The 26,348-nt window shown below is 47.0% G+C and overlaps 6 protein-coding genes across 6 annotated transcripts; 4 read left to right on the forward strand and 2 right to left on the reverse strand.

The window, feature by feature from the left end:
- Positions 1–215: 215 nt before the first annotated feature.
- On the forward strand, positions 216–3,567 carry BDV27DRAFT_58330 (Rho family guanine nucleotide exchange factor CDC24). Its single transcript, XM_032077005.1, has 4 exons — positions 216–1,279; positions 1,331–1,579; positions 1,854–2,040; positions 2,098–3,567. The coding sequence occupies exons 1-4, from the start codon at positions 305–307 to the stop codon at positions 3,432–3,434; spliced, it is 2,748 nt and encodes a 915-aa protein (XP_031922202.1). The 5' UTR covers positions 216–304; the 3' UTR covers positions 3,435–3,567.
- A 372-nt stretch (positions 3,568–3,939) lies between these two features.
- Positions 3,940–4,239, reverse strand: BDV27DRAFT_149844 (uncharacterized protein; the record flags this gene model as incomplete). The annotated part of the gene is made up of 2 exons (XM_032071132.1): positions 3,940–4,139; positions 4,224–4,239. 2 exons carry the CDS (start codon positions 4,237–4,239, stop codon positions 3,940–3,942), a joined length of 216 nt encoding a protein of 71 aa, XP_031922203.1.
- A 772-nt stretch (positions 4,240–5,011) lies between these two features.
- On the forward strand, positions 5,012–8,410 carry BDV27DRAFT_149845 (putative aminotransferase, classes I and II; the record flags this gene model as incomplete). Its single annotated transcript, XM_032071133.1, has 5 exons — positions 5,012–5,093; positions 5,292–5,767; positions 5,861–6,146; positions 6,200–6,783; positions 7,124–8,410. 5 exons carry the CDS (start codon positions 5,012–5,014, stop codon positions 8,408–8,410), a joined length of 2,715 nt encoding a protein of 904 aa, XP_031922204.1.
- A 351-nt stretch (positions 8,411–8,761) lies between these two features.
- Positions 8,762–10,056, forward strand: BDV27DRAFT_136618 (sucrase/ferredoxin-like domain-containing protein). Its single transcript, XM_032068804.1, has 2 exons — positions 8,762–9,135; positions 9,223–10,056. The coding sequence occupies exons 1-2, from the start codon at positions 8,782–8,784 to the stop codon at positions 9,955–9,957; spliced, it is 1,089 nt and encodes a 362-aa protein (XP_031922205.1). The 5' UTR covers positions 8,762–8,781; the 3' UTR covers positions 9,958–10,056.
- A 4,711-nt stretch (positions 10,057–14,767) lies between these two features.
- BDV27DRAFT_136625 (putative C2H2 finger domain protein) lies at positions 14,768–16,925 on the reverse strand. Its single transcript, XM_032068805.1, has 4 exons — positions 16,334–16,925; positions 16,067–16,258; positions 15,930–16,009; positions 14,768–15,875 (listed from the first exon to the last, which is right to left on the reverse strand). Exons 1-4 carry the CDS (start codon positions 16,385–16,387, stop codon positions 15,356–15,358), a joined length of 846 nt encoding a protein of 281 aa, XP_031922206.1. The 5' UTR covers positions 16,388–16,925; the 3' UTR covers positions 14,768–15,355.
- A 4,207-nt stretch (positions 16,926–21,132) lies between these two features.
- On the forward strand, positions 21,133–21,379 carry BDV27DRAFT_136627 (uncharacterized protein). Its single transcript, XM_032068806.1, has one exon. The coding sequence runs from the start codon at positions 21,195–21,197 to the stop codon at positions 21,351–21,353; it is 159 nt and encodes a 52-aa protein (XP_031922207.1). The 5' UTR covers positions 21,133–21,194; the 3' UTR covers positions 21,354–21,379.
- The last annotated feature ends 4,969 nt before the right edge of the window (positions 21,380–26,348 follow it).

The following is a 26,348-nucleotide window of genomic DNA, read 5'->3' on the forward strand; positions in this document are numbered from 1 at the left end:
GGTTTTTCGAAATCCAATCCTACTGGAAGGTCGAGACACGGAACCGTCGTTTGACTCAGCTTTAGGGATAGTTAAACGTACCACTATCTCCACTCCACTCCTTAGCTGCTCGCTTGCGCCATCCATCCCGCATCGGTCCACCGGCTCGCATTCTGTAATCCATGCTCGACGGGATTCTTGTACAACCACATCTATCGCCTCTGTCGACTCGCTCCCTTCGTTGGTCTGCTGCGCAGATTTGAACCATCTTCCCTATACAGCTGTCGGTGTTTCCCCGCACGGTCCCTGTTGACCGGCAGTCGAAATGGCGGAGACCGCAGTCATGACAAGCGGTCCTATCGCCGAGGACAATATCATCAACCGCCGCGGCGGTGAGTCGATCTATCAAAGCTGCGTCAATCTCAAAAAGCGCCTCGCGGAACTCCCGGATTTCGAATCGCACTTACGAGAGATGGACGAAGAGGATCTCGCACAGGGAAACACCGACCCTGTGGCGTCGCTATGGAATTGCCTCCGGGAAGGGTACCCCTTGTTGACCATCTACAACGCCTCAAGCCCTGAAGAGGTCCTCGAGGTCGATCCTGAAAAGGTACCGGAAGCAAAACGTCCCAAGGCTGCCACCTTCAAATTCCTACAGGCATCTTTGAAAGAGCTGGGCTTTCCGCAACAAGACTGCTTCCTAATCACCGACTTGTATGGTGAGAGCACAACCGGCTTTATCAAAGTGATCAAGATGGTGAATCGTGTGTTGGATATTCTAGAAATGCAGGGTCAGCTGAAGCGAACGTCCGATGTCTCCTCCCGCGCCCCGGAAAAAGGAACTGTGAAGCTTACCAAGAGAGAGCACATTCTTAAGGAGTTGTTGGAGACGGAGCGCGACTATGTTCACCATCTTCAAAATCTACAAGCACTCAAGAAAGAACTGGAGGAGACTGGGGCTCTTACCGGCGACCCTAGTCATCAGATCTTTTTGAATTTGAATAATCTTCTTGATTTCGCCCAGCGATTCTTAATTCGTATTGAGCAGCACTATGCCTTGCCGGAAGAGAGGCAAAACTGGGGCGAGTTGTTTATCCAACACGAGGATGCTTTCCGGCAGTATGAGCCGTTTATCGCGAACCAATTGCGTTGCGACGAAGTCTGCCTGAAGGAATGGGACAGAATTCATACAGCCCCGAGGACTGTTGACTTAAAGCAGATGGTGGCTCAACCCTCAACGCTTAATGGGTTCTTTGTCAAGCCTTTCCAGCGACTGACCAAATATCCTTTGATGCTTTCCGTGAGTATTCTATGTCATCCATCGTCGGTCGTGAGTACTAAATCTGTTCAGGAACTCCGCAAACAGACTGAAAATCCAGAGTTGCAGATGGACATTACCCGTGCCATCGACTCCATTCAGTCTGTCCTTGATTCTGCAAACGATGCTATCGACAAAGAACACCTGGCTTCGGCATTCACAGAGCTAGACGAACGAGTAGACGATTGGAAGTCACTAAAAATAGAATCGTTTGGTGACTTGCTCCGCTTCGGCACATTCACCGTTTTGAAGGGAGACAATGGCAAGGACTCGGAAAGAGAGGTTTGTCCCCTCCCAGACACTGTTTTGATATTTTCAGCCCATCCATACTTCCCAATTTGCCTTACTACGGCTAGCGAAGAACAGACATGTTAGCCAGAAGTTTGACAAGTTCATGGTCGATTTATAATTGACTACAACCACGCCCAGAGATCGGAACAACCCACCCCTCATCATTTGGTCAGGCCCATGTGCCCAGACCTAACATCAAAGATCTCTTCGAAGATTACACTGTGGAGCATATGATTTCTGACTTTTCCCCTTTTTCCGAGTCTAGTACCACATCTACCTTTTCGAACGCATCCTTCTCTGCTGCAAAGATATCAATCCGAACAAACAGAAAACGAAATTGATTGTGGGCAAAGATAAACCGGCTACTACTGTGAAAGGAAAACCACGCTTGCAGCTTAAGGGTCGCATTTACATGGCAAACGTGACGGATATAGCTTGCTATCAGAAGCCAGGTACGGGGCTGTTTTCGATTCCCAGAAGACTTGTGCTGGGTTGACACTGTTTTACAGGCTCTTATCGTATTCAAATCTTTTGGAAAGGTGACCCAGGCGTAGTTGACAATTTTATCATACGCTATCAAAATGAAGATGCCATGCGCAAATGGTACAGGGACATTGACAACCAACGAGCAATTCAAGCAGAACACCGCAGCGCACGGAACACCGGTACATCCGAGACGGAATTTACGTACATGAGAAATATGGCGAACATGCCCAACCCCTACCTTGAACATGATGCCGATGACCAAGGAACTAAGGAGGCTGGCTTCTTCTCCGAATTTCCTATGAGCCGGAATGCATCAAGCACTAGTCTCCGGACGCGATCCGCAACCGGTGGTAGTGGTGGTTCTGGCCCGCCCCTGTCAAATAAATTTCGCTTCCCTATGCCAGATCCGAACCTTTCCGTGCATACACAGTTCCCCGGTGGTAGTATGTCGCCAGCCGAGCGAAACGCTAGTTCTTACTTTTCGCCTGTTGCCGAAACCCCATCCACAAGGTCGAGCTCGCAGTCTACTGCTGGTTATTCGTACGGCCGTCAGCCGACTCCAGGCAGTACATGGAACGAAGAGCCCAATCGGTATACCGCACCTGCATTATCTCGCGGCGTTTCTAGAGATGGCTCGAACTCGAATCCCTATTTCAGCGGTGCACCCAATGGGCGAGGCGCTCAGCGCCCTTCACTACCTCCTATGTCTGGCACTTCTAACGGCATGGCGCAGCGGATGCGTTCTGCGAGTAGCCCGGATATACACCACAACCCTGAATCACGTCGGTACATGGGCGCACACACAATGCAGACGGTCGACAACGTGCCCGTTCCCCCGATCCCTGCTCATATGGCCAGCATGAAGGCGCCTGTTAATAGAAGCCAAGCCAATTCACCAACCAATACCGGTCTACCCAGCCGCAACGGAAATGCTATCAACGGACAACACGCGCACTTCCATGAACCCCAGTACTCTGAATCTCGAATGAATCAGCCTGTGTCAGATCAGCCCACATCCCCGCTGAGCCAAGAACCAGAGGAGGATCCTCTTATGCCGACCCAACTTAAAGCGAAGGTTAATTTCGATGATAACTACGTCACTCTAGTGATTGCCAGCAACATCATGTTCCGCTCCCTCACAGACCGAGTGGATGCGAAACTGGCCCGGTTCACCAATCGATCAATAGGCAGCAAGTCAGTCAGGTTACGCTACCGCGATGAGGACGGAGATTTCGTCACAATTGACAGCGATGAGGCCGTCCAGTTGGCGTTTATGGAATGGCGGGAGCAACATCGTGACATGCTTTCCAGAGGCCAAGTTGGAGAGATTCAACTCTATTGCCAAGCAGTCGAGAACTAAACGCAATCTAACCGAGGCGGGGCGCTCTTTATCATGTTTTTACTATACTCTTTTTTCTCTTCTCATCTTCTTTACTTCACATATTATTATTTTCCCCCTTCTGTTTTGCTGTTTGAAATTCCCCCTTTCGCTCTGGTTGTCTACGGAGATGGAAGGAAAAAGAAGGAGCGTCTATTTAAGAAGTTGCCGGCGTTATCATCAGGTTCTATACAACTCATTTCCAACTGGATTGGCTTGAGACTATTGAGGAGCCAGTGTTTCGTTCATGAACAAAGGGGAAGAGAAAGGGCTGGTTTCGTTTTTCCTTCATACTTTGTTTCTCTTTTTCCATCTTCTATTCTCTTCAGTCTTCCTCTTTTCTTCTAACATCTTTGGGGTGTTTTACCGGAAGCCGATTTATGTTTCTCTTCACCTTGACCATGTGCATTTTATCCGGAGCTCTCTTGTCGGGTGAGATGCTTATGACGACTGACTTTGTTTATTCTTGTTCGGGCCCCTTCCGTCCCTATCCGCGGGCAATGACTGCATGATGTACGTATACCGCTGTTCCATCGAACAGACCAATCTCCAGGTTATAAGAGATGAGATGTATAGTGAACTTGTATACCCAAGACCGGCTCTTCTGTTGGACTTGGTCGCGGGTTTGAGCGCTATTTTGTGTTGGGCTTTCTGTGTTTCGGGTCGGTTTGGGTGGGTTGGTATAGACTAGGCGAATTATTTAATTCTATGAGTTAATAGGAAAGATTTCCCCAGGACATTGCATGCAAGCACTCTCCGTCCTATCCGTACATCGTACATAGTACATAGTATATACTCCGTATAAGTAGTAACTATAGCCACCCATTCGGATAGGATCCGGAAGGAGCCCCACCGGCTTCTATCCACCCCCCTGGCCGGGACCCAATCCAGACCGTCGGCACCTCGACCGCTTTTTCAGATCCGATCGAAACGGACTTCCGTGCCGATACTCTTCCGTCAGAAGGGCTGAAAGTAAGTAGGTAGGGAGTAATAATAGTAACAATAACGACAGGATAAGGGGCAATACTGTTTGTTCATGAGGCATTTCCAACCTTTGTTCAAGTGATGCGTTCAGTGCTGCCGGTGATCGACCCTCCAGAGGCGAATAAGAGCCCAACGGCCTTGGGACTATGTGTTTTATATTGAGGGATTATCACGTTGCGGGATATAATTTCGCCCTTCCTTTTTTGTTATTGGTTCGAACGTTAGCACTTTGGGGTTGGGCTGAGTCTCCAAAGTCAAAATTGGAAGGTGAACAAACAAGAGGGTGAGAGTGATGCCTGAGAGAGAGAGCCTTAAAAACCATTCAGCTTGCCGTGCTCTTTCTTTTCCTCTTGTCATATTTAACAACGCTTGACGCGGTCGATACCCTGACAAACTGTCACCTATTTTGACGTCTCTTTTCTTTTCCCCTTATTTTCTTTTACTTCTACGTATAGATCGCACGCATCCTTGGCGTCATTGGTTTTTATACTTACGAGAAAGCCAAGAAACGCATCAATCTGCTAAACTATTTTTATCCTCCAGATCAACTTTGATATTGTTGCCAAGCAGCAAATATGTCGTTCTCTGGCCGTCGTGTGAGCATTCTGCGCCCTTCCAACAGGCGATTCTCCTTAGGCAAGGAGTTATCGGAGAATGGTACGTGGTTCTTTCTATGCAAGTTTTTGATTGGAGTTGCACGTTTGCGATCGCGTTGTAGAATGAGGGGTACATCAAACAAAGAAAAAAAAAGAAAAAGAAAAGAAAAAGAAAAAGAGAAGAGAGAAAAACAGAAGAAGAAGAACCAATCAGCCATAGCACATATTTTCACTGACAAACAAAACCTTTCTTATACAGAACTCCGATCGGAGACCCATCGTCAATTCCGAAGCGCTCACGAAGGTCACCGTCCTCACGCCGGCCTCGATGCCTCGCGTGCCTCGACAGGTGTTGTCTGGTGTACGGAACGTGCGACAGAACACGGTTACGCAGAGAATCCGTCCGAATGGGCGAATCTGGGCCAAGGAGCCCCCGAAGCCGACGATGAGATCGAAGGCAGTTTCCCTCGCCCCACGAGCATTCCCATCACCTCTGCTGCGCGTGAGTACGGTCCCACGGCCGGTATCAAGCCTCTCCGCGCCGCTGTCGCTCGGTTGTACAATGAGCATTACCGCCAAGGCAAAGAAAGCCAGTACACTTGGGAGAATGTCTGCATTGTGCCCGGTGGACGTGCGGGTCTGATTCGAATTGCAGCCATTCTGGGCAATTCGTACCTTTCCTTCCCTATTCCCGACTACTCCGCGTACTCGGAGATGTTGACTTTGTTCAAGAATGTACGTGCGTGGTCACTGGTAGACTTTTGAGAAGTGCAGTCTGCAAACATGGTCCTTGACCTGTGTCGCGATAGCTCACAAACTATCTTTTAGATCGCACCCATCCCCATTCCCCTCTCCCAAAACGACCACTATCATATCCACCCCGACAAAATCGCCGAGGAAATTGCTCGTGGCACCCAGGTCCTCTTAACCTCGAACCCCCGTAACCCGACCGGACATTTCGTTTCCAGCGATGAGCTGGCTCGGATCCAAGACATCTGCAGGGATCGCGCGACGCTGATTTTGGATGAATTCTATGGAGGATACAACTACACCACCGACTGCGACGGCACAACCCTCAGTGGTGCTACGAATGTGGAGGATGTCAACCAAGACGGTGGGCCAATACTCAGAAGCTATAGATGACTTTTCTCATGCTAACCCTGACAGATGTGCTGCTCATCGACGGTCTCACCAAGCGTTTCCGCCTACCCGGTTGGCGTATCGCCTGGATTGTCGGCCCCAAGGAATTCGTTGACGCCCTGGGCTCCGCTGGTTCCTACCTGGATGGAGGTGCCAACGTGCCCTTCCAGGAGGCTGCCATTCCCATGCTTGAGCCGTCCCTTGTACGCGCAGAGATGAAGGCTCTTCAGCACCATTTCCGTGAAAAGAGAGACTTTGTTGTGAAGCGTTTGACAGAGATTGGATTCCGTATCAAGGATATTCCCCAGGCCACCTTCTACATTTGGCTTGATCTGACTGCCTTGGAACCTCCTCTTCCCGCAGAGGCTAACATCTCTGACGGTCTGAATTTCTTCAACGCCCTTCTGACTGAGAAGGTTATTGTGGTGCCCGGTATTTTCTTCGACCTGAACCCTGCCAAGAGAAGAGACCTGTTTGACAGCCCCTGCCATCACTTCGTCCGTCTGAGTTACGGACCTAAGATGGATGTACTGAAGAAGGGTCTGGACGGCATTGAAAGAGTTATCCGCCGGGCTCGTGGAGAGGCCCTCAAAGCGCAATGGGAGGACGAGGTAGCAATTGCTGACGACTAAGCGATCAATTATGAGCGGATCCATGCACACACACATATATATATATAGATAGATTTATAGTTAGTATCCTATGAACAGAGGTCATCGTATATGCAAAACCTGCCTTGTTCTTTCTCTTCCTCTTCCTCATTCCCACCCTCCAATATCAAATGACGATGCTTTTGAATTTAAACATCAAATGTCAATATAACACTCTCCACTATAGACACGGCCCCTTAATTTGGTTGGACTCTAGCTTACACGTGACCACTCCCTCTCGGTCGGCCTCTCAGTTAGCGACCCTCCCCCCCGGCTGAACTACTTCCTTTCATGATCATAGACAGTCGAGGCAGCGACGAGCTCAGGCTACGATGCGCAATATGATGCGCTCGGTATTATGGCCTGGAATTTTTATCGCATCCTCAATTACACTATCTTTATCGTCCTCTCTGTCGTCCTCTTCTGCCTTATAGTGCTGACCCCAGCCGACGCGATCTACCAGTGCTACGTAACCTCGCGACTCACGAATATTTTTATCATTAGCGGTGGCTACATTGTGACTTTTATATTAGCGGCGCTGATATACGCAACCCGGATCTATACCAATCGCAGTGCCTTAGCAGAAATCCCCAAAGCATGGATCCCAATCGAGAAGGAAGATGTCGGAAAGAGTGTGAGACGGCTGGTGGTTGAAGGTCTTGCTCGCAGCGCTATTGTTGCTTATCAGGCTAGGCCGAGGGACACAGCTGCAGATGGCGATAACTTTGCCGACTACCCCATGCTCTTGATAGACCGCGACCGCCCTCCGTGGGGAACTGTAGAACATCCCGGATGGTCTTCTCCTGCATCCCCAGATTTGCCCGACCTGCCGTATCGAACGGTCATCCAGGAGCTCCCGAATCTGATTGAAGCTAAAGCGGTCTCTCTCGCTCCCCCTGACCCATTTTTGACAGCGACCCGCTCGTTTGATCCCTCGTCCCCTGGCGCCGAACAATCAATCCCGGACACACGAGTGGTAGACATCCTACGGCGACCGGTGTCGATGGGTCTGAGGGAATATTTGCAACATCTTACTAGCCTGAGCGTCATCAAGCCACCTGAGATTGGAGCAGAATTCATCGCACTATATGAACGCGCGCGCTTCTCGCCGCACGAGCTTCATGAGACCGAATTTCGGGATCTGATGCACATATTTGCGGGGCTGTTAAGAGGGATGAAGTCGCTTGATACACAAGTTATGGACAATATATACGCTGAAAGCTCTCGCGGCGATAGCGAGTCTATCATTGGACCTTCAGACGAGGAAGGGGAGACTGATACGATGGATTTCCACGATGACAGCGAGGCTTTCTCTCGAGGCCGAAGCAATAGTTTGCGACCTTCGAATGCATCGACATGGGAGGGCAGCTCCATTCACACTACATCGGGAAGGCAGAGCCATAGGTCCCCTGTTTGGTCCAGAAACGTTGACCAGCATCGGCTGGCGACACCCCGAACTCCATCAATGCGATCGCTTAGGCGGGTTCAGTCGAATGCGTCGGGCAGTTCTGGAGGTAGTGTTATACGTTTGGTAGATACCCATGGGCCATCTGATTTGCCCTACGCGATTAATTTTAATAGAACGTGAAAGCTTTTGGGATAACCTAATTGGATTGCAATAGTGAAAACAGGCATTGCTTTCACTTATAATCAATAGTTACATGCAATAAATAACTGAATGTCTAATGTATCACGTTGGTCTTTTAATTTTCCCGGTGCTATAGTAGTTACTAATATCTCCATGTGGAATTTCAAGCGAATGACCTGATTTGGAGGGGAGATTGATAATAGACAACCAATCAAGTCAGGGGCTATCAGCAGTCTATCGGGCAGATCGGAAAGGATTCCGTCCTTGGCGTTGGTGATTGATAAGATCTGTTTTTCCAAAATGGTAACTGTGTCACGACCAACTCTTTTTTTTTACCTATTTTGTTCTTTCCCCAGACACTCCCCCATACCATGCAGGCTCTCTGGAGACGCGGCACATCCCTCTTCTCAACACCATCGGGGTCTCCCAAAGACTCCGGGTCTGTTGAAGACTTCCGAACAGCTTCAAGTCCCGATAAGCTATTCACCAAGGTCGATCCCGCCGTTGACGGAGAAGAATGTCTCCACGACTGCGCTTCATGCACCGTCCGGTACCCGGCTAAGTTCGACGTGGACCAGGAAGATACGCTGTATGGAAATGTCAACGGATGGTCAACACACCTACTCGTCGCGACCGGGAAAACAGATTGGGTACGAGATGTAGCGGACGAACAGGGCAGCGTGATGGAAGCGATTGAGAAAGGGGGTCTCGAGCCTGGCAACGGGGTAAGTCTCGATTGACTGCTACTACCACCGCCACTTTTACCCACTCAGACATACTCCGTAGCATAAGTACTAACGAACCAAAATCAGAAATTGAAACTATCGGCCTCCAACATGCCCGTCCCGGACGAATACCACCACCACGACACAGGAAAGCAACCGACCACCGTCCTGCTCCTACCCAGCTTCACTATCGTGGACCACGTCACGCCGGCCCTGGCCCCTGACCTGATCAAATATATCGTCAACCCCGCGCCCACGACCACCACCCCCCTAGGAGCTAGTATCCCGGAGCCGGTATCCGTGCCCGAATCAGAGGACCAAACACAACCACCACCACCACCACCACCACCCATCTCAGACCTCCTATCGCAGACACCTCTCCGCTCACGCCCCTGTCCTCACGCCGCGGTGATCCTCCTCTGTTCTCAGCGTACGCGAGACGCGCGCTGCGGCCAGTCGGCGCCGCTCCTCCGCAAAGAATTCGAACGCCACCTGCGCCCGCTAGGACTGTACCGCGATCTTGACGACCAGCGACCCGGTGGTGTCGGCATCTACTTCATCAGCCATGTTGGGGGTCACAAGTATTCCGCGAATGTGATTGTGTACCGCCGTCGCGATTTTGAGTGGTATCGCAGGCAGGACGGTAAAGAGGAGGCATCGGCGAAGGGAGAGGAAGGTGCGGCGCAGGGTATTTGGCTGGCGCGTGTTCGTCCGGAGGACTGTGAGAATATTATCCGGTATACGGTGTTGAAGGGAAAAGTGGTGAAGCCGGAACAGATTAGGGGAGGCTTTGACCGGGAACGGGGAGTGATCAGTTGGTAGTTGGGTTACTCTTGGTTTTGGTTGGCGGGCTTACAGTACAGTACATATATGCATTGGGTTATGGGTATGGATATAGAGATGCGATGCCAGACACATGTTCATTTGGCGGACAATTGATTCATGGAGCTATGTGATTGGATATTGTAGACTCTCGTGAACCAGTAGCATACCCCGATGATCTCGGCAGAGAGATTATATACATATTGCGCTGGGCATACCGCAGTACGAGCTTAGACCGACTACGAACGTTGGCAATCTAGGATATGAGTAGGATCAGGGAACCAACTATCACGCCGAAGTGATATATCCCCGAGCACTTAAGGCAACGATGGAAACAGAAGAAGCCTCACCCCTGCGCTTGGTACAGCCAATCCTCTTTCTGTCACAGCCTAAGCCAATGGGGCAAAGAACCTTCACTCGACCAAGAGCGAAAGATTCGGTTAGTGGAAGAACAACCTCGTCAAATCCCTCAATATCATGAGGAAGAACTCCTGACACCGTGCATTATCCCTGAAGTGAGGAATAAACAGAGAGATCCCAGGTAAACCAGATCGACAAGCACCACAGCAGCTAGACAGAGACGGCAGGAGACAGAGAACAGGGATGGAGCTCGTTAGAAGAGAAATCCCGACATTGTTCTCCTCCTGAGCAGATAGTTTAATGCCCGAAGCCTTCTGAGTCGCAAGCATGGATCTCGTAGGTCCATCATGTGCCATTTGTACCCAGCCTCCAGCATAAGTCTTGCTTGGCTTGCCGGGAATTTTTCCCTTCAACTGTTGTGTATTTGTTGCGCATTTCTCGCGACCTGCCTTGGAGATCCATCATGTACTGATGGTGTTAGTCGCCATGGCGAGGTTACCCTAGCTCTCCATGTCTACTGGGCAATTACTGTTTGAGAGCTATGCCAATTAGAGACATGGGACAGGAAATGGATCGACGGAGATTCTCGGTCGATGAAACGAGGTGGATATCAAGATCTGTTAATTCCGTTAACACCTTTGAAATCTAGACACAAGACGTCAGCACATCGAGTTGTTTTTAGATAGAAACGAAACGAGGTACTTGCCCTTGACCTATTGCCCGGCACAGAGTATACCCGTTTGAATCTAGACGTATTGTTATCGGGATATGCCGTCCGGTTCCCCAAGAGCCAAAATAAAAATTGTACGAGATGATAGAACGAGATGCTAGTTCCACCGTCCGGAGTCGTTGTGTGTTTAGTTACCTGCCACATCAGGAAAATGGTCCATGTAAAACCGCATCGTCCTTAGAAGCGACCGCGGCGGAGACTAGTATTTGAGTCTATCATCCACAAGTACTCCGTAGCATGCCATTGACATGCGGACCCCCCGAATGTATAACGCCTTCGTTTAAAATTGCCCGAATTAGTAAAGTGAACGTTTTGGTTTTTCTTGAATCGACGTAGTAGTACTTCATTCTAAGCTAGTAGTGACTGGATCACCATTTGCCTACAAACAACGGGGCTCTATGGACGGATATGCGCCATGTTGAACATTAACCTTAGGGGTTTTTATTCGAGGCAGGGGATTCCGGCGTATCGGAATGGAAAACTACCGAGGGAGAAGATTTATCATTCATTAGCAAGATGAAGAACACGAGAGGACCAAGGATAAATGACTAATACTCCCTATCTCATTGGCCTGTTGTTCCCGCCTTCTTACATAAGACCAAGTGTCAATCCTCCCAAAATTATCCCAATCCAGAAAGTGTGCTAGGGTGTCCACTGGACGTCGAGACGATGTGTGTGTGTGTGTGTGTGTGTGTGTGTGTGTGTGTGTGTGTGTGTGTGTGTGTGTGTGTGTGTGTGTGGGGTGTGGCACTGTGTGCAGTACAGATTAGAAGTCGTAGAACATCGAACTAGGCTCACCTAGAGTAGTACTACTAAATTAGTCCCAAGCGTGCTGGAATACTACGGCACCAGTACGCCGTACGTAAAGGATCCACTCCCGGAGATACCAGGAGAAACAACAACGACCCTTTAAGAGCAAAGTCTTTGCACTCCAGTGGGCCCTCTATTATTGGTCGGCAGACACGAACTGGTTGGGTTGGGTGCTTGACCCACTTTGTCGGTGTTGATCTTCCATTTCAATTTCAGCCCACAGAAGGAAATGAAATTGAAACTTGGACGACAATGACTATCCACGGATAGTGTGAGTCGAGCATGTAGACCACCACTGTTCATGATCTTTTCGCACTAGGCCGAGAAAGGTAATTGTTGTTTCAGTGTGCTTGACTGACTGTATCATATTGAAAGCCTTTGACCCATGAGAGAGTTTATTCCGGTCAACCTTATTGGGTTCTTCCGTGGAGTTGGAGCTTGAGGTTGATTTGTGATGTATTCGTTGCATCTCGGTGACTTTCCATTAGTTGATGACCATATCTCACCTAATAGATAGCGGGCACTGTACGGAGTACATAGACTTCTCTACCTGTGCGCTTCTCTGATACAGGCACGACATGCTACCAGGAAAAGATCATGGCCAGCTCAACGTAGTTCACAATCAGACCTCACCCCAGAGAGAAAAAGTCACCGCCACAAGCCCCACAGCTAAAATGAGCCGTCATTCCCCACATGACAAGAGAAAGTATGTCGCGGATGAGAGGAAGAGGATAGGATGAGCCGTTAATCCCCCAATGGGCAGCATTCTGGCTGGTTTCCCGCGCGTCTGTCAATGGATTTGGCGCTCCACTGTCGGATAGACTGGTCTAGATAGGGAGATCATCCGGATGCTCGTCGTTAGTGACGCCGAAAGCAGAATAGGGCCTGATCTTTTTAGGCCGTCAAGCTAGGTTGTGGACGGGAGGTTGAAGGTGTTGCTTGTTATTCTCTCTGTAGCAGTAGAGGAAATAAGATAGTTCGTCGGAATTGGTAGCATGCGAGCGTTGGCTTTTTAAGTCTGGGAGGTAAAGCATGCTTTGATATACATACTTACAAGACAGGATCAATGATGCATGTCTTGGTGAACCCTGGCGGTATGATACAGCCCCGTACAGTACATCCCAAATGTAGACCGTGGGAGGCAAAAAAAAAAAAAAAAAAAAGGCAACCAGCCATGAATCACCTGCAGCATGCATTCTATGGGGCAACAGTCCCAATAAGGAGGCAACTGCAGGCAGTTAGGGAATTTTCTACGGGCGCCCGAACTGTTGGGAAACCTTACCACTCCAGTAGGGAACGTCAAATTCAAAACAGGTAGGTGATGATGTTTGTACCATGGAACAGGGTGGGTTATGCGAGGGTTTCCCTTGAAGTCAGTTCTGCACCGGCCACTGTGTGTCCTGTCCTCTTGTCGTAGATACTGTTGTGGCAGTGGTACGGTGTCTACTCGGACTCCTTCTTGGTCCAAGCTCCTAGGCTACTTGGTTTCTTCTCTGAGTAGAAAATATGATATGACTGGTGACCCTCTCTTAGTCACTTAGCTACCCCTGACCGCCGTGTTCTAGTGCCTCGCGGGAAGGCGGATTCTGTTGCTCCGTAGAAGACCGGGATAACTTCCATTTTCCTCGTGAGAAGGGGTATGTATACTCTTTCTGTTGGTTAGGTGAGGCTTCGGGTCCAGAGTGTAGCATGTGGATCCCTGTATTCGACATATATCGCTTTCGTGTGTAGTCAGACTGAAGCTAATCAGTGCCATGGAATACCTTGCTCTCTATCTGAAGTATGGATTCACCATACACTGCGTCCATATCTACTTTGGGGAAGCCGTATTGTATCATGTTGTACCCACGGATAAGTAGTCCACGGCGGTTTATCAAAAGCAGGGTGAAAGAGTAGACGTATCAACCCCGCAGTCGAGACGCCAAGGTAGAGTACATAAGCCTAACAAAGACATTCATCTTGTGATGACCAGGGATTCTTTCTCGTCGTCGTCATCCAATGCAATCATGGTTGCTAGATCCCGGTGTAATCCCCGATAGCTAGTGTGTTAGTGTGCTATTAGCTGCTTCATCTCGGTACCAAAGCTCGACTAAAAGGAGGATATCGGGACCAGCAACTTAGTGCAGGGACTAAGTGGCTCCGACTCAAGTAGGAGTCTAGGAGCTGAGCTGCTGTTCTGCTGTAACAGATGGGGACTCCTCGGTAATTTCACAGGGACTAACTAACTAAAATTGACCCGCATTAGTCATCTCTCCTGATCGAATGACTGTGTAGAACCTGACTAAGATAGTAAGAAAGTGGAATAGCCGCTCGGAAACCAAGGTTCTCTCCTCGGAACCTTTATCCACGATGATCTGATTGCTCGCTTTCCGACGCATTGCGCCCCTTTACTTTCCAGGGATTGCTCTTACCTTGACTTTACACTCTGTAGTTGTGGCCTGACCAAAGAGAAAACCGGTTAATGGTGCAGGTATGTAGGGTTGATCGTTCTTCGACTCGGACATGCATGTGGCGGTGGCATCGAATAGTGTGTTGTTCAAGAAGTTTGACGGCCTTTCGTCCAGGAGCACTAGCTCGCGTTAGTTCTATACATGTCGAGATGTTCAGAGACCTGAATGGACCTGCCTTCACACGCTATCTGAGTGGAGTCACCGACCGTTCCGACTGTCGATCCTTGGCTGACGTTGGCAGTAAGTGGGACTGACTCTCAAGACGAGTCTGGGATTACCATCAACCATTCCAATAAGATGAAAAACCCACTGCCTAGCCACTGACTGGTAGGACGTTATTTCTATGTCATGCTTCAGGCTTCAGCACGTTAATTGTGAGTTGGTAGTTAGTAGTACTAGTATTTGTGTGCAAAAGGGCAAAACACGCAATGGCAGGCGGGGTTCCCAATTGCTGCCTTAGGCACATATCAGATGCTCGTCCAGAAGAGGGAGAGTTCTCGAATTAGTTAGACCTCAGTACGTAAATACACCAGACCCATCCCCATCTCCGTGGACAAGGGCGGAATCTCCAGCCCCTGTCCACAGCAAGATTGACAATGTAGACTAACACATATCACAAAGATTGCCCAGAAATCATCTTAGGTATCAAGTATCACAAACGCCTCACCCTAGCCTTTTAAACAGGGGGAATCAATCCAAAAAGTCGCAGAGACTGCAAGAAATGGAAGCAGAAACGAGCAGTGATATCATCGGTCACAAAGATTGCAGCACAACAAAAAAAAAAAACGAAAAAAAAATTATAACCAAAGATCAACTCGTATATGGAAAAATGAAATGAACAACCTGCCCAAATCGAAACGCTCGTAAGTCTGTCGTTATAGGCATCACACGATACAGTTAGTATCATGGTCCCAGTCTGGAACACTATTGAAGTACACTGAAAAGTTCTGCTGGCCTCATCTTGGCGATTTTCCGAAAGTGTCGAACACAATGGTCGCAAAAGATGCTAGTGGTTACATTGGTGGCTTGAGCGAGACCAGAGTACTATTTAACCCACTCCTAAGAAGCCCCAGTCGGTTCCCTCGGGTTGGTTAAGAATGCGAGTTTGGTGTTGCTTATATTGGAAATTATGGGGATAGGTGACCATCAGCGGGTGGCCTTCCATAGTGGGAACACCGGGAAAGGGTTGCTGAAATTCCGGAGGAATACTGTACCCCTGACGGCTTGGGTCGTACCGCTGTTGCATGAGTTGCATGTATTGCTGTTGCGCTTGGTGTACATCGACGGGTGATGTTACCGGTACACTCTGAGTTACGATCGGCGGCGCATCTTGCACAGGAACAGGCGTTATTGGGAGACTCGTTGGTGGATAGAAATCATGAGATGGAGTTTGCGCGTGGGGGTAGTAGGGCTGTTGAGCAAGGAGATATTGATCGTTCGGTACTGAGGCGGGGACGGGTGCCTGGTAGGAATGTTCGGAAGTCGCATCCTCTGATGGCGGGCGAGTTACTGTGCCTGGAGGGTGTGAACGGTGTTGGTGCTTAGTGAGTGTCGTTTTCCTACAAAAGCTAAATGGGATCATTAGCGCTCAAGCCATCTGAACGGGCAAATTGCGATTTTACCTTCGCTCGCATGTTGGCTCCTGACAGATATATGGCCGCTTTCCCGTGTGAATCCTCCGGTGGCGGGCTAAACTTGAGGACTGCGCCGCGTCAGCATTTCTCTCATAGTCAAACAGGATTTTGAAGTCAAGGCCTACGTCGGAAAATGCTTTGTGGCATCCTTCATGATCACAAACATGAGGCTTCTCCCCAGTATGCGTTCGTGAATGGACAGTCAACGCACTCCGTTGAATAAAGCTCTTGTTGCAATCTTTCACCGTACAGTGGTAAGGCCGTTCGTTGGTATGTATGCGATAGTGTCGGCAAAGATCCGACTTGCGATTGAATGACTACTTGGATTATCAGTACGATTAGGTCACTATATGAAAGGGGAAGGGATGGGAAGAGCTGGAAAATAAATTCACCTTTCCACAATGCTCCCAGGAGCAGCTGAAGTCTCGTCCACCGCCAGGTGCCATAGCTGTAGCTGTCTAAGGCGTGGATATTCAAGGCTATCTTGGGAAGCGGGACAACCGCCGATAGGGACAGCGGGGAGCGGACAGCGGTGGGGATACCGGGACACAAGATGAACAAACAACGATAGATCTAAGTGGACAACAAGACAATTGGAGGTGGGTATAGCACAAGAGGATCGAACGGCAAGGGGGAATGTGAAATACAATCCAAAGAAAAGCAAACGAAATCAAGGCATCGAAGGCGTCGAAATGAAATCCAAACGAAGAACTACATAGACAACAACTTAGGAGGGGGGGGGCGTGGGAAAGGGAACTGGAGACGATGGAGTAGATAGATAAAAACAGCTTCTCGGGAGTGGAAAACTAGTGGATCGAAAAGCGAGACGGAAAGGGAGGGCGTAAAAGAGAAAGAGAAAGACCGGGAGAGGAGTCAAATCTCGATTAAGTGGAGAGACTGTCACAGAAATTAAATCCGAGAAGGCATGCAGCAGCTTTTTCGATGACTGGGGGAGGTTCTGGCCAACGAGTCACAGGAAGGCCGATGGATCGAATTGGGAAAAGCAACCGCAGTCGCTGATTTGAGGCTGGAGCATAATACTTATAATAATTAAAATTATAATAATAAATTGATTATTTATAATAATAATTATTATTATTATAAGTAGTCCCGGCAATATAGGAAGAAATCGTAGTAGTAGTAAGTCGTACTAGAACCAACCCACTGGTAAGTTTGATTTCCTGTACCTATTATCAGGGCAGGTAGGGAGAAGTACCTGAATATAGAAGAGGTCACAATAATACCGACTGTAATCAAATATAGACTGGGAGGCGCCAGAGACAAAGATCAGACAGACAGGAGAAAGGAAATAAAATAAAAAGTAGTAATAAAAGTTTTTTTTTTTAAAAAAAATTAAAAGTAAAAATAAAAAAAAGATAGAAAAAGGAAAAAAGGAAATTTAGAAAACCGAAAAGAAATGATAAATACTAATAATAATAGTCACGATAATAAGCTGTCGGGATCGGTGGAGTCGTCCTGCGACGGTGATACAGACAAACGTCGGCCCCAAATGTCGTTCTAGTCCGGTATGGAGGCGACGACTAGAAGTAAAAATAAACTAGATAACGAAGCCAGAGACGACGACGAAACGGGATTAAAATACAAAAATATGAGAAAAGGAAATGAGGCAATAACTCTCGGACATGAAAAGTAAAAAAAGAATGAAATGAAATGAAATTAAAGGCGAAAAAACAGGAGCTGACAGCACTCAGGCTCTGGCGACACCTCCTTTTTTTTGTTTTCCCTTTCTTTTTCTGCCTCATCCTCTCATGAATGAGATTTTGCGTTTTGTAATTTAAACGGTGCATAGTACGGAGTACATACATACTCCTTGGATGCGCACCGCAAGAATCCATGTCCCAACCTACACTTCGTGTTCACTCTTCGTAACGTACGGAGATACAGCGTGGAAGTTTTGAAAATGAACGAAAGCCAGAAGGGGAATGGAATTGAGCCTGACATCTTTTCAAGTCAATCCATATATCAATTTGGACTTGTTTTACAAAGCATTACCAGGCATAAGAACGGACAAAGTAACAAGGCTAGACACCTTATGGGAGCATACTGTACATCAGTACTTGCTTACAAATGTACGAAGTATGTACAATACACTGATCTGGAGGATTGATCCGATTGTTAGAGACTACCCTAGAATAGTTAGTATGCCAGAGGAGCAATATAATAAGTGTGTTGGTTTACAGATACCCTTGAAATACGATCGCTATTAGTAGGTACTATCAGGGTACCAGGATTGCCAAGAAAAAAGACCTTTGAAAGGTAGTGAGTGCTACATACTACTCTTCAGATTTAGATGCCTCCTAAAAAAAGGGAGGAAAAAAACGAAAAAGAAAAAGAAAGAAAGTAAGGAAAAGGGAAAAGGAAAATATGAGTTGAAAAAAATAAAAAATAAAATAAAAATTGACAGGCAGGCATTTTTCTGGGTCTGGCTTGTCGATAACAGCTGGGGTAAAGACTAGTCTGAGGTTTGTTGCCCACCGACTGAACACTCTTCCGCTCAAGATTATTTGGAGAGGGGAACGGAGAGCCCCACTCCAGCTGCCTGTGCCTTGGGCTCTAGATTAGAGGCTTGGCCAATCATTGCCGACTGGGCGTACAGCCTTTTCCTTGGAAAAATTTCCGCTAGCCTATGGATGGTTTAGTATCCTGCACGGTGGGATCCCACATTGTTGATGCCACAGTATTAATTGGTATTATATACGCACTCTCAGATAATTTGGTCTTTATGAGAAGTCCAGCGGTGGGCGTGTGAGAAGGAAACGCCCAAGGGTTATGGTATTGACAGAGGGTTGCTCTATCCTATACTAGTTCAGTGCTCTTCTGATGCGCCTTATCAGGAAAGCTCTCGGAGCCGACCGACCGATACCCGTGGGTATAAATTATGGAGGCGAGCTATAAAAGGGTTGTGATCCCCCTCCTCCCTTAGTAGTACTACTACAAGTCCTCGGCACCCCTAACTCAAAAGGAAATTCTAATCTAATGCCCCATCTTTTACAGGGGCTATTCTTCGGGTGTACCAGGTTACTACCCGTCGGTGTTCTCCCCTAAGGTTGGGTTACCCAGTACTACCCTCTCTTTAGGAGCTTCCGGTTGTACCACCCACGGAGAATTCAAGTATGATTGGGTTATGGGCTAGCTAGTAGGAACTAATTTAGACCCAGAGTTTTCCGTATTACAATTACGATCGCCACCACTAGGGTACGGACGGTTGACAAGCGCCTGTCAGAGCCCAGGTGGAAGCGACGGACTGAGGCAGACCTTGGTACATACCTATAGTAGGCGAACGATCTGGTACATAGGAGGGCGTCGACAGGACGGTGAGCGAATTAGAAGAGGAGAGACCGGAAAACAGAGTTAAGAATGCAGAAAGGAAAATCATAAGTAAGGGATACACTTTAATAACGAGAGAGCAATACGGAGTGCATCCGAATGTTCACGCCTCATTGGATGTGCAAGTACAAGTAGTACTTGAGGAGGAAGACCACTGAGTAAGTAACTGCATTGTTCTCACCTCGTAAGAATCACCTTTGGGGGGAGTAAGATTTCCATCTCCTTCCCCCCCCCCCCGAAATAGTCCCACCTGGTTATTACCGTCGTTGCCGAGAAGCTAGAAGATACGTACGTACGTACATACGTATGTATGTATGTATGTATGTATGTACTAGGTACTGGTACGCTACTGGAGATGTTCGCTACCTTGTACTATATCTCAGGGCTGCTTCATTGTACATTGGAGATCAGATTGTGATACCCATAGGAACTCTGTACTCCGTACGATGGTGTGATCCCAGGAATTGACCATCAAAATGAAACTCAAATCCCGAGAGAGTTGTAACGAAGCCATTTATCATTCATTCATCCATTCATCCATTCCTAGAGGTAGCATCAGATGCATCAGTTCCTTAGCTCCAACCCCCACGTGGTTGATTTCAAGATGCCATCGGACGGTTATACCTCCGCCCGATGGCATGAGGAGAAGGAAGATAAGTGCAATCTAGAGTCAAGGCCGTCCACTTATTGAGGGGTCACAATTGTCGTAATTCAAGGGACAATCAAACGTATGATGATCACTGCATGGTGTTTCCAGCTGCGGTGAACGTGCTGGACGCCGAACCCAGCCTTCATCGCATATCCCGTGGCTTTCGATTTTACCCACATGGCTCAGTAGCCAGTCAGTTGGTTACTACAACACCATATCCCCATTTAGACCCATACCTGTGCTATTAGTTACCGACGGCAGCGGAAGGATTAGTAAGAGACTAAATAATAATAATAATAATAATAATAAATAAATTATATATAAAAAAAAAAGGCCCATGAGGCTTTAAATCCTATCTGGGGTGAATTGTAGATCTCAATATTAGCGATGGGATACGTAAGGGTGGGAAGAGCAAATGCATGACGGTGGAGACTGAGAATCGTACTCAGGCGGCTTTTAGCGACCTTTCCACCAAACTAGCTTTGACTAGAGACCATGGTTTGGTTAAGCCAGGATCGTAGAATCTTGAGTATGAAGGGTCGTAATCCGTCCCCACTGAAAGGATTGAGATCCTTTTGATAGATCAGTCATCCTGGGGAATTAGACTTTCGTCTCTAGAGATTCCAGTCATTACTTACTTGGTGAATTGACACTCAGGGAGGAGATTTTTTGCGGGATAATTTTCCTATAGACATTTTCTTTCTTTCTTTCCTCCTTTTCCTTTTCCGTCGTGCTTTTCCTAGGTCTCAGACTAGCACGTACGGAGTATGTACATATATATATATTCGCATCTGTATGTATATGTGTATGTAAGTAAGTAAGTATGTATAGAGTACTTGTGTAGCTGTTCATACTATAGGTTCCCTAGATGATCTTCTTCCTAGCGTACCATTCTTCTCCTTCCTTAGCTTAACCACCGCTCCCGATAGATAGGATATCCTCGGGTAAGCCCAAGAACCAAGAATAAAGTCTTATACGAGGTGATAGAAAATAAATCTTGAAAACATCATCACAACGTGAACAGCTACAATTATCGCGGGTACGTGTAAGTTCCCACAATGGCTCCCCCAAGTGGAAAGAATCTGCCCCTACACAGTACCGTAAGCTCGACCTTTGAAGATCATCTGTAACTCGTCTTTCAAATGATATCTTATGATAGGCTATCTAATCTACCTGTAGGTACCATATTGTTCTCCTCGCAGTATGCAGCAATAGGTTAGACCAACCCAAGTCAATACGCCGATACTGCACGTTGTATGACACTATCACGGTTCTCCACATATCACTATACGTTCCAGATCAATGTAGGCCTTCATGGGATTTATGTTAAGTTTACCTTACTCCGAACTCTGCGTCACATTGTCCGCTTTTGGGAGCTATCGGGATTCAAGTATAGTCTCCTCTCAATGAAATGACTCTCATCCTTTCGGATCCACGTCACTAGTGGCATAGTATGCCTGCTATCTACCGAGACATCTAGAAAATTGCAAAGTATAAACTGTAGACTGTAAAGTAGATAAAAGAAAATTAAAGGAATACGAATGGCGTGACAATCGCACACATGATAGAATTAAACCTGGCGTTGGGCATAGACGGCGGTGGATCCAACACGTTAGTGCGCTCCTACAGTTTACCCTCGTCCACTTGTCGCCAACTGGCGCAGCTGCTGATAAACAAGAACTAAAATAGAATAGAAATAAACCAGGTGTGGGAATAGGGAATATATGCCGCCAGGCTGACTATAACGTCATTGTGCTGCGACTGGTACAGCTTTTTCCTCTATAAGTTACACCCAACGACCTGGTCATTGGTTCTCTTGCAGCCCACTGCAATGCATAGCATTTGGGAGGGGAGGGAAAAGGGTCATGTGTCAGATCAAAACCCTGACATGAAGTCTGTTGCCCCTCGTATTATTCAAATTGCCATGATTATTGCCAATACTATGTACTTCGTGTTCTGCCTATCAACGCGGTCGAAGGAGTTTGGCTGCTGCCACACTCTTTCCAACAGTCTGGTAGCGAGTCTGACATGGATCAAAGAGAGATTCGTAATGGTTCGATCGTATGAGGGGATTGGAGCTGCGGGCGATGGATACGCGCGTGGCCCAGAAACCCCAAGGCCAGAAACCAACAATCAACGTGGATTATGAACGGAGGATAGCTTTCTATCTACTAGCTAGCTAATGTATCTTTAGTAATGGTGTCGCCAAGTCGACGAAGTTACCTGACCGATTTACTGACCATCGCACTAGTGAGTTTAGTCTAGGTTCCCAAGTCCAGCCGCAGACCTTTTCCTCTCATGTTTTTGTTTTGAATAGGAAAGGATCCGTCAGAATCCCTGGATGCTGATGTCAAATGCTGAATGATTAACAGATGTCAGGAAAGGAAACAATATCCTCTACTCTTGACTCGTTTATCATCCTCCTCCCATCCCGTCTCTTCTTTGGGTCTTATCGATTGAAACCGGGTGTCATTGGCTGCATATCCGAGTAACAGGCACAGGTGAGTTAAACCTCCCATACCCCGCATCGCTTTCTCTTTTGAATTCAGTCGTTCAAAATAAGATGAAGGGTGGCTTTAGTTTCCCTTGTCACACGCGGAAACGGAAAGGAATGAAGCGATCCATTCATCGAGTGCCGTAACCCATCACTAGATCAAATTCTCCTGCACATCGACCCCCAGGGTACCTTACCACTTTTCTTGGTGGAAGTAGGAACAGAGATACCATGCAGACAGCTTACAAGCTAATGGGAAGTGACAGCGGAGTACTGCAATCAGTTTCTCTCCTCCGCAGATGCGCATATGACTCGCAGTACTTTCCCGCAAGTCGATTAGACCCTCGACGGACCTTGTTCTCCATTTGCGACTACTGCATCATAGGTTTCAAATCACAGAATCATGTGTCCCTTGGCATTAGAACGAGTTAGGATTCCAGTCTTGCCGCGGCATTGTCCATGGATCGTAGGATTACTCCGCCCTTGAAACGAGCCCATTGCTTCATCGTGCATAAGGCCGGGGGTGGAGGGAGAAAGTAAGCAATGGACAGAGGTATGCCTTATGCTTTGGCGGTGTTAAGACATACATACATACGTGTGCTCCATGCAACGTTCGATAGGGCGGCGCCCAGAAAGAAAATCTCCGATTTGCATGTTTTCCGTCGCACTCACACTACTAATAGTACTCTAGTCAAAACGGCCCGGGTGGGCTTGTGAGGGGGGTTAGACGATTGCATAGTTATTTATTTTTAATTAACGATCGGATGATAATATAGGTACGATGGATCCAAAGGGAGAGACAAAAAATAAAATAGAATAAAAAATATATATATAAAAAAGACAAAAAAAGGAAAGAAATGGACAGGCAGGAAAGAAAGACATGAATTGGCCCTATGGAGCCAAGAGTGGAATCACACGCCATCGAATCCTGTACCTTGTGGCTGTTAATCGAGAAATCATGACCGTAGCCGTAATTCTCATCATCTGCCTTCATTAGTTCCTTTGAATGAAAGATTCAACCTCAAACACCGAATATCACCGAAGAATTGTCGGTGAGTAAGTGGACAAGTATCCATGAAGCACATTGGCTTTTCTTTTTATTTTCTTTTTTACTTTATCTTAATCCTTTTTATTTTCCCCGAAGTTCTTCAGATGTCATTGTCTATAGTAATAATCTAGAGCGCGGGGGCAAAATGTTCGGTACAAATCTCCAGCATTGTGGTAGGTAACCTTTTTTCTTTTGGCCCCCTTGCAGCCACGGAATTTCACGGAGAAAAAAAAAAAAAAAAGCACTGGTTGACTAGTAATTGAATTGAGGCATTTGAGGCTCCATATTGAGTCAGTTAGTCGTGTGTAATTTTGATTTTCCTCTTTCGTTCTGTTCCTTTTCTCCTCTTCCCCCCCATATCTCCTCGGCTTGCCCAAGTCTGATTGATTTCTTAGTTATGATATCAGTCATGACCGAGCTTCGTAAAGAGAGAAACTCAAACGACTTTCAAATACGTAGCTAAATTACAAACAAGACCGCATTTCGTTTGACAGCCAGACTAACCAAGCCTACTAAGTTTCTTAGCAATAGCCATGAGCTCGTGCTGACATGGATCTTCCTTCGGAGTGGCTGTGTTCCATCCAGCTATTTGTTCTCTATGCAGGTAGCCTCGCTTCTATGCTGACGGGCTTACTGATCGATGGCCAGACTTCCTTGGTTTCCTTCTTGCTCGTTCATAGTAGATATTGCATTGGCAGATTGGCTTTTGATAATGACTACCAGCGGTTCGTAGAGTTCTTCGTCTCTCGTTTGATTTTTAGTTTAATTTAATTTAATTTTATTTTATTTTATTTTTTAATTTTCCCTCTTTTTGTCTGTTGCTGTCTGGATCTTTACTTCGTGAGGACCTCGTGGACAGCGGCATAGGTAGATTGACGTACTAATATGTAGATTTTGGGGGACCGCAATCCACTCCGTAGGAGTTGGTCTTGTTCCAACCCAGGACATGGATTGAGTCATATGTATGCCCTTGAGCATATTTAGTTATGCACTGTACTGTTTATTAAGTCATCAGTCGGAATAATACAATGCGGTTTATACACTATCCAATCCACTCTGACTGCCCCCAGTATATGTAGAATACTATAGCCGGGGATCCATTCATATCACCCAATGTTTAATGAGTTATCCTTGTACTGCGCTAATACATCCGTGGGAGGAGCTCTAGCAACGATTTGTGCTCAGAGATCTTCGCTGTTAAGCGCGATTGCTGACAAGCATTAATTACAATATCATTAACCAGCATTCGTTCCCCCGTATAGCAAAACTGTCTTAACTGTCGGTACATCGCTCAGAAGACTGATACTACTATGCCTTTTGTATCAATTATTGTCAGGGGTAGAGCTGCAAGTGGCTTGCTGGGAGCGAATTATAGGCTTAGGCATCTGATAACGTGGTGTGTTGAATGTCACAGTAGCAAATATTTGCCTGTTTCATGGTAACATGGAAGGAAAGCCATACGCCATGGTTAAGCATCCTCAAGTGACCCGTAGTTATTGGGAACCGGGCCTTAATTGCTGGAGGTATTCCGAGTAGACGCAATCTGACTCTTCCAGTTCGCAGCTGCAGATAGGAGAAGATGCATGCAGGGATGGCCATCACCGATGCATTTGAGCATGTGGAAACTTCGATGGTCTCGAGATTAGGTATATACAGGAGACTACATTCTTTGCACATCCGGACCTGGATAGTAGGAGGTACCTTGCTCAATAATGAGAACATTGTTGTTGAGCTATATACCGCCGCTATTCCAGCCATTCTTGCCATGCCACTATTTCATTACGACGACACTATGTGTTGTTCCGCGGTGATTTGTTCTGGTGTTGCCTATAACATGCTTTCTTACCGCCCTCTTTTTACGGCTTTAATATCTACATTATACATCGCTTGGCTGTCATTCTTGAACTTCGCGCTCAGTGCTAACGACTCCATATCCAACTGGTCTTTCGCTAAGTGGTCCCTTTGATTGTCGGTATGTGTAAATGTACCTTTGAGACTATGCTGTAGTGGTCAATAATTTCAATTGCTCTATTGCATCCAATATACTATATGTACTGACTATGTCTCAGAAGTGTTAACATTCACTGCACTGCAGGTTTATTATCAAACATCCTTACTCAACTTCGATTTAGTCACCTAACAGGCTGACTCAAATATAATTATAAGCTAAGAATCTCCCCCAGCCTGCCATTTTACTCTACTAGAAGTATAACATACCTATAAAGCAACCCTTTCACAGGGGCTTTCCTTGGTTTCCTTATAGCACATAGAAGATAACTTCAGCCCGGATGGGCTAGTGGTATGATTCGCGCTCCAGGGTATTCACAGTGATAGACAATCATTGATTTGATGTTCATGCCGAAGTATGCGAGCGATTCCAAGCCTTACCTGGGTTATATATCTGCCTCTACATCCTTGGAGATATATATATATATATGTATATATATGTATGTATGTATGTACGTATGTATGTATGTATGTATACTCACGGCGGTAACAATTGTTAATCAACACGGTAGGCATGAGTTTCCTGACTCTATGAGCACAGCTGTATAGAGAGGTTTTAACAATCTATACTAAAACTGATGCTTTACATACGAAGTGATCCTGGATAGAGGACCTCTGCTGCTCTGCGAGCCGCAGTTGACCTGTATAAATTCCTCACCACTGCCAAGCAGATCACCGTTGAGACCACCGGTCTTGTGTAACAGGACAAAAAGGCGGTATGATGGCCAACGTTCTCCTACAGCTTTTGCCTGCAGGTTTCCAGCTATCATACATAACTAGATAGATATATTGTATAATCGCCTGGATGGCCTAGAGGTATAAACCTCACTTTGGGCTGGCTTAATACAGTACATATGCGAG

Source organism: Aspergillus caelatus (assembly GCF_009193585.1).
Source record: "Aspergillus caelatus strain CBS 763.97 unplaced genomic scaffold BDV27scaffold_283, whole genome shotgun sequence".
NCBI lineage: Eukaryota > Fungi > Ascomycota > Eurotiomycetes > Eurotiales > Aspergillaceae > Aspergillus > Aspergillus caelatus.